General features: G+C 36.6%; 1 protein-coding gene across 1 annotated transcript; it reads left to right on the top strand.

Moving 5' to 3' along the window:
* Window positions 1-41: 41 nt before the first annotated feature.
* On the top strand, window positions 42-8,128 carry LOC109110972 (small glutamine-rich tetratricopeptide repeat-containing protein beta-like). The gene is made up of 12 exons (XM_042764702.1): window positions 42-194; window positions 855-969; window positions 2,749-2,852; window positions 2,961-3,036; window positions 3,175-3,274; window positions 3,354-3,458; window positions 4,262-4,400; window positions 4,600-4,662; window positions 5,593-5,630; window positions 6,217-6,300; window positions 6,845-6,965; window positions 7,366-8,128. Exons 2-11 carry the CDS (start codon window positions 870-872, stop codon window positions 6,954-6,956), a joined length of 921 nt encoding a protein of 306 aa, XP_042620636.1. The 5' UTR covers window positions 42-194; window positions 855-869; the 3' UTR covers window positions 6,957-6,965; window positions 7,366-8,128.
* Window positions 8,129-8,154: the final 26 nt, after the last annotated feature.

Genomic DNA, 8,154 nt, shown 5'->3' with positions numbered 1-8,154 from the left:
GCAGTTTTTTTTTGTTTTTTTTTTTGAATTATAAACCTATTAACGCCTTTAGATGGTAGAATAATTCGAATTCATAAAATTCATAAAATCGTTGTAGTCCCTGAACAGAGCCATTTCCGGCGAGGCGGCGCGTGCGCATCAGTCTCCGCGAGTGTTCATGTGTCTGGAACGAGCGCTGCGGGCACTTTCTCCAGGTAGGTGGGCGGGGGCGCGCACAACATCCACAACACTATATATTGATGTTATTGATATTTTCCGCTAGATGTGAGATGCGGGGCTGTTGAAGAGCACGCAAAGCTGTCTTTCTTATCTGTCCGATAATTAAACTGCGAATGTCTTCAGCCATTGCTCATCCTTCTGCATTCTCCCCAGAGCACACCGATGTAAACAAGAGCCTTCTGAGAGGCGCAGACTACTGGGTCACAGTGACAGCAGATGAAATCATAGTTCATGCTGTAGATCAAATTCAGAATCTTGTGTCGGGATTACATCATAAATGCATCACATGAGTTCTGGCTTTTGTTATAGGGGCATGAATAACAGACTGTGAATCACAGCTGCATGAAACTATTCTGCAATGCTACCCAGAACAGCTTTCTATTTCAGATTAAGACCGCTTTAATAATAAGCAGAAGTTCATCAAATAATTGATAGATGAATGTTATGTAACTAACCCCTGCAAGAACATGCATCATGATGTGTATAAATACTCTTGGAATAGGAGATCTGTGGATTAATGTATATACAGTATCAGTTGAGTCTTTTTCTGTTTCACTGAAGTGGAAAATTGTTGTCTGTATGCCAGCTTTTCCTGCAATGTCCCGCCTGATTCAGTTCAACAAATCTTTCCCCAGGATCTCTCAGACAAAATGGCAGTGGAAAAGCGCTTGGCATATTCTATCGTCCAGTTCCTGAGAGATCAGACTCACTGTGGCTCGCTGAACTCAGATGAACAGGAGAGTCTGGAAGGTAGGTCACCCTCATGTTTAAAACATTTAAACAGGCTTTTTTACTCTGGTCAGTGTCAGAAATCACCACAGCGCCGTCACACCCTTAACTTCAGTGTGCTGTTAGCAATTACATCTAAAGTTAATATATTAAAGTTAACGTACAAATATACAAAATTGTAACATTACAAATATGTTATTACTAATACATTGACATACATGACATACATGAAAAGTTTCAAGAGAAATGACATTATATTTGAGTCTCATTTGCAATCATTTTATTTCTGTATACATGAAATAATTTTTATCTTCAACAGTTTGAACCAGTGGACATTTAGAAAATAAGCTCGCACACACTTTTCACATGCTCACTAGTTTATTTTATTCATCTACCAGCATTGTCCAAAAGTGTATTTACATGTAATAAAATGGACAACTACTACTCTAGTTTCATAGTTAGCATTATTAAATAAATCAATGTTATATTTAACAAAAGTACAGTTTGATTGGAAATTTCTATATATTAACCCTTTAATTGTCACCCCCCATTTTTTAAAATAGGCATTAAAGTGCACTGTCCAAACTTAAATTGTTGTATTTTATGAACACTTTGGAATATAGACCTAAGGTCTCTTTTTAAAGAAGAAAATTTGCAGATTTTGGCAAAAGTGGATTTTTTTCAAAAAATTTAAGTATCAAAAAGTTATAGAAGTTTAAATGTACTGTAAATAAAATGCGCTATATTAATTTTATTTTATTTATTATAATTTTTTTAAGTTGGGGGTTTTACCCTAAAACTGGTATAAAATTAAAGCCTTGTGTCTAAATAAGTTATGTTCCAAATTTGAAGTTGATATGAAAAAAATGGAGGTTCCTGTGAGATTTTATTTAGGGCGTCATACCACAAACAGCCACCAGGAGCCATCAAAACTCCTTTGAATTTTGTTTAATGAATTTTTCTCTAGATTTCTATGTGAATTTTACTTCAGTACTCAAAATAACCACCAAATATGGAATCCTGAGACTCAGACCTTTCCAATGATATGTTTGTTTCCAAAATTATAAAAAGTTTTGATTCTAAAAGACCGTAATGCATTTTGTAATATGACACTTGACACTGCCCACTAAGGGGGCGGAGACCGCCATAAGATTTTAAAGTATCATTTCCATTGTAACGCAATGTCCGATTTCAAAATGGTTTTCACAGGATGAATCTTGGGCTTCTAAGCTTTCAAATGATATAATTTATGATGATTACTAAAAGATTTTATAGAGAAAAAGGACAACAACAAAAAAGAGCGCCAAGCATCCCACAGGTGGGACAGTGACAGTTAAGGGGTTAAGGTATATTTATCTGTTATTACACATCTCATATTTCATCTGAAACATGCTCTTCACTGACCCTGCACCAAGTACACTAACTTTAGATATCAGTTTATTAGTGACGAAACCGTTTGTGAGAAATGACATCACAACTGCGCAGCAGTCATAATTTGTGTAAAAATGGGTATAATAAATTTTCACACAATAAATACCGAAATGGTATTTTTGTCTTTTATTTCAGTAACTCAGAAAGCCGTAGTAAAGCATTAGAGATGTTTTACAGATTACATTTCATATTACATTCATAGAACAATTCGAAGAAAAACACTGAACTATGTTCGTTTTTATAAAAGGATCCATTGTTGCAGAAACACCCACATATCAGCCCTGACCATCAGCTACCCTGCTCTCTGGACAGAACGGCTGCTACTGAACAATTACTGAAAATATGATTACATTACTCTCCTATTTGCAGTTGCAGTACAGTGTCTGGAAACCACCTTCAAGATCAGCTCCAGAGACTACCATCTTGCCGCCCCTCAGCCGCTGAGAGAGATATTCCTCAATTCCCTTCTCAAAGTAACTGCATTTATCACACACCGACCTGTGTTCATTCTTTACTTTGATTACCGTTGTTAGAATTCAGTATATTATGCAGCATGCAAGATTTCTAACTGTTGTTTACAGAATGATATTGTTACGCTCCCCGAGACGTTTCCATCTCCAGAGGACATCGAGAGAGCCGAGCTGCTGAAAAATGAGGGCACGTCACACTTTTCCTAAAACACTTTCAAAATCATTTCACAGGACGCATTCTGTAGAACTAAAAGACATCTCTCATCACTGTCGCCGTTGTAGTGATGCATTGTAATTATTCCCAGTCTTTGTTTGTCTCGATCAGGGAATAATCACATGAAAGAGGAGAATTACAGCAGCGCTCTGGACTGTTATACAAAAGCCATCGAGTTGGACCAAAGAAATGCAGTGTATTACTGTAACAGGTGAGTGTGTGGAGAATGTGTCAGTCATAGAGACGTGTGTTATGATGTTGGGTGTTGACGGCTGGGATTGTTCTCTCAGGGCCGCGGCTCACAGTAAGCTGGGACACTACACCGAGGCGACGGGAGACTGTGAGCGAGCGATTGCCATCGACCCGTCGTACAGTAAAGCTTATGGAAGAATGGGGTGAGGTTACTGTGGAAGAACTGTCAGGGTTGTTATTGTTAACCAAAACGCTTGAAAACTGTTTTCGGGAATTTGTAATAAAGCTGAAATTAAATAGAACGTAAATATTAGATGAAAAACATAAACTTTAAAAAGTGTTGCCATGGCAACTAACTATAAAAGCAGTGTAACTAAAAAAAAAGAATAAAACCATCACTTAAAATAAGTTTAAGCATTAAAATTACTAAAACTAAAAGTGAAATGGAAATATTTTACAGCTGAATAGAAATGTAAAAATAAAAAAATATATATACATAAAATGAAAAGTGAAAAATAAATTAATATTAGTATATAAATTATACTAAATTTACTGATAACTGTCCTTTCGATATTTAATTAATATATTTTTAAACAGCCATGTTATGTGTTAGTATTCATTTATTATTAGTAGTAGTCCCATAGTTACCAATTAGCAAAATTACAAAGTTGGAAATTTAACTATTATCATTTTTAAAAGACTCTGCATATGAGTAACTTTTTTTTTATAATATTTGGTTTTGTTCTTGAACATCTGCATCACCAACACAATTAACAGAATGTGATTAAAGAGAAAAACTGGGTGCCATAAATAGCAACAACAAACTTTAGAATCCATTTATTGATTCAGTCTCATGAGTTTAAACCTCAGGTCTGGAAAATTTTGTCATGACTGTACTTTAATTAAACGTGTTAATCGAAAATATTCCTCCCACTGTATATTATAGATATGAATTGTACTAAATGACGTTTCTCTGTCTTTGACTTTCATCTCTTTGTGGTTCTAGATTGGCGCTAACTTCCATGAGCAAGTATCCCGAGGCGATATCTTATTTTAATAAAGCTCTGGTGTTAGATCCTGAAAACGACACTTACAAGTCCAACCTGAAGATCGCAGAGCAGAAACAGAGAGAGGCGTCCAGCCCTGTGAGTAGAAGAGGCTGTGTCATAGTACTGTAGGTGAACTCTAGATCATTACTGTTACATTTGATCCATCTCATTAAGAACTTCAGTCTATCTTTGTTTTTTTATGAGTGTATATTGAGTATCCCGGTTGAGTAATTAAATATGAGAGCTAGCCGGTAAAAACTCCTAACATGAGCTTGTGTATGTTGTCTTCTCGCAGACGGCCACGGGACTGGGCTTTGACATGGCCAGCCTCATCAATAACCCCGCTTTCATTAGCATGGTATGCGCAAGTGGGTGGTTTCACTTTTTTCTGTTAATAGTATTTATGAAAAGGGTCATAAATCGCCCCTGCGGGCCCTCTTTCATCTGTCTGGATGCCAGAGCTAAAGGGCCAGTCAGCTGGAGGCCTGAGCGTGAGCGTGTGGTTTCTAGCACACTGCAGCAGTTTAGAAATTGGGACACATTCATAAAAAGAACTCGCACAATTTTAAGACCTAAATGCACAAAGTCTAAGGTTGGTATGAATGCTTTGGCTGTGCTTCAAGGTTTAGAGGTTAGGAGCAGCATACTTCCATGCAGTACCAGCATATAGCATCTTTTTTTTTTTTTTTTGTATGAATGGATGATCTGCTAAATTTACCTAAATATGCAGTATAGAATCCAACAGAGCATACTGCGCAGAATACTGTATCCCATAATGCAATGCTTTTGAAATTAATTTCTATTTCTAATGTGACTGTTTAACCAGATGCACCAATCATAATTTTTAACATGTTCTTTTTTTTGACCAACTATTTGATCAGACTGCCCAGATTTAAGATTTTTTTTAATGCAAAATTGTATTAATAAAATGACTAATGAATGTTTTTATTTTTGTGGTGATAACTGAAAAGTGTTTATCATTGCATAATGCATACTTACCGTATTATTTTAGAAAACTGTAGGCAGTATACAGTATATACTGTAAATATACAAAACAGTATGCATTAGGCTAGTATTAATTTCTGAGAATAGCAGAATGCTGAATAATAGGATTCATTCCCCCCCCCCCCCTCCAAAAAAAAAAAATCCCAATCTTTTAAATATATGTGTATATCTGCTAAATGTTTATTTTGAGCTAACATACATGGACTATAAGACACAAATGTATTTTATTTGTTTATTTATTTGAAAATGTGATGTTTATAGCCACTTTCTCTTTTCACTATAGGCTGCCAGTGTGATGCAAAACCAACAGGTGCAACAACTGTAAGTTTAATCATTTAGACTATGCACATTTGTGGTGCACTTTTCCAAATGATGTCTTTACAAATCATTGAAGGGGATAATTCATCCAAAAATAGAGTTTCCTTTCACCATTTACTCAACCTCATGTCATTCCAAACCAATAAAACTTTTGCCCCGTAACACAAATGAAGATGTTTTTAATACCCGTTCATCATTTCAATCCATCCATTGAAAGTCTAAGCAATCAACATTTTCAAGCTTCAAAAAGTTCATAAGAACATAATAATTGTAATCCCGTATGAAAAGAGTTACAATCATTTTATGTCGAGCAGATTTAAGCTTTTATTCACATACATGGAGCATGTCACATGTTTAACAGAACTCAACCGTACTTGCTTAACATGCCAGAACAAATTTAGTTTTTGTAATGCGTCAAGCACACACAGCTGAGCTTCTGATCACTGAAAGTTTTTTTTTTGATGAACTATCCCTTTAACCAGCTAATATTACAACAGATAACTCGTATAGGTCTCTCTCACACACACACACACACTATATTTGTAAGACCCTCATGACACAGTGTGATTGTGATTGATGTCCACACCAGTATGTCAGGCATGATGTCTAACGCAGTGGGGGGACCTGCAGCCGGAGTCGGTGGATTATCTGACATATCCAGTCTCATTGAAGCGTGAGCATCTTCTCTTTGACCTTTGATTGACTTGACATGTGTTCAACAAGCGCTTTTAAAGGTGCTGTAAGTTTTTGACTTTACAAAAGCATAAAAATACAGTAACATGTTTGAAGATATTATAAGAAACATACTAAGTTAACATACTTGTTTATCTGAAAATCAATTCTACAGTCAGTTATTCCTTTTTGAAAATGTGTGTTCCGGGACGGAATGTTGGTGTTTGTTTTGGTTTGTGAATCCCGCCCACTGCTAGTTTACCCACTTGTATTTCAGCACCCCGGGTTGCCAGTTGCTGGAAAACACAGCGTATTTAATTTCATTTATCGTCAAGTGCGCTCGTTCCTGTTGGTGTCGTAAATCTGCAATACCTAGTTCAACCACTCGGTGTCAATCCTACATACAGCACCTTTAAGAATGATGAGTATAGTACACTGCAGCACCAAGCAGTATAACAAACATAGCCTGATGTTTCGACGTGCCACATAAACTAGGACTCTGAGATCACGGTTTGAGATGTTCTGTGTGTCCGTGTTTCTCTCAGTGGACAGCAGTTCGCCCAGCAGATCCAGCAGCAGAATCCAGAACTGATCGAACAGCTGAGGAACCACATCCGGAGTCGCTCCTTCAGCGGCAGCGCCGAGGAACAGTCCTGATCCCAGCAGGTCTGAGACGTCACACTCTTCCTGCTTTAACAACAGTATACTCACATGCAGTCCTAATGCGAGTAAACGCACTTGTTAAGAGCTGTGCTGCTCATGTGAGTGTCTCAAGGTCGAATACAGTTTGTGACGTTTCCAACCCAGGCTCACTGGAAAAAATATGCCTATACCTATACTGTTTTGCAAAACTCCAAAAACATAACTATACATACAATTCACCGCAACACTAAAAATGTGCAAGAAGCCATGCAATATAATTTTGCAGAAACCAGCATTTTTCCAGTGAGCCTGGGTTGACCATATCACTGTAAATATATTTAATGGTCAGGATTTTGATGTTTATGCAACTGTTTATTCTGCAGAATTAGGAAATCTATGAATCTCTAACTTCTGGTCTTAACAGGATGAAGAACTGAAGGAGGGCAGACGGAGAAGAGTCGCAGGTGCAATCGTTTAAATCATTCTTCTATTCTACTCCGACCCAAGATAGAGGGCATGGCACTTTATATGAAGGAATCACCTTATACACAGAGAACGTTATCTTAATACCCAAGTGAGGTTTCTTTGTGTTTGTGTGTGTGTGTGTGTGTGTGTGTGTGTGTAGATAATGTTTCAGTCCTCTCTTTATGAATGTAGCTGGTAACGACACATCAGAGTTGAGTTTATTTTACTAAACGAATGATTGATTATATGTTTGTGCCTATTAACTAAATCTGGGGCCATGCTTATTAATATCCAATTACATTTTTAGGGACAGTTCAGTCCTAAAATGACAATTCAGTGTTGGTAATAACATCATGTAGGTGAGTAAATGACAGAATTGTCGTTTTTGGGTGAACTATCCCTTTAACTAATTCTTAGTTAATTATTTTTACTATATATTCTGTTCGTTTTAGGAACAAGAGACGTTTGTGTGTAATAATCACTGTATCAGCTGCTTCACCACTCCTGTTTATTTAGTCGTTTGATTCATCGGTAATGACAGCAAAATATTGCTATAATAAGCATATTCATAATCTCACTGTTTGCAGTTTTCTTTTGCATGCTCCATAATCTGATATTTGCAGTCAGATGAGTGATTGAAGCTTATGTAATATGCTTATAAAACAGAGCAGTATAATGTTTTTGTCAAAAAAATAATGTTAATAAATGGGTCTTGAAATTGATTGAAGCTTTCAGTGTCCTTTGTGAT

Source organism: Cyprinus carpio, chromosome A10 (assembly GCF_018340385.1).
Source record: "Cyprinus carpio isolate SPL01 chromosome A10, ASM1834038v1, whole genome shotgun sequence".
NCBI lineage: Eukaryota > Metazoa > Chordata > Actinopteri > Cypriniformes > Cyprinidae > Cyprinus > Cyprinus carpio.
This window is presented reverse-complemented; position numbering and strand designations above follow the sequence as displayed.

Coding starts and splice junctions, on each gene's coding strand:
- LOC109110972 (XM_042764702.1), top strand. CDS start 870: ATGGCAGTGGAAAAGCGCTTGGCATATTCTATCGTCCAGTTCCTGAGA. Junction 4,401..4,599: donor AGAGAGAGGCGTCCAGCCCT/GTGAGTAGAAGA, acceptor GTCTTCTCGCAG/ACGGCCACGGGACTGGGCTT. Junction 6,301..6,844: donor ATATCCAGTCTCATTGAAGC/GTGAGCATCTTC, acceptor TGTTTCTCTCAG/TGGACAGCAGTTCGCCCAGC.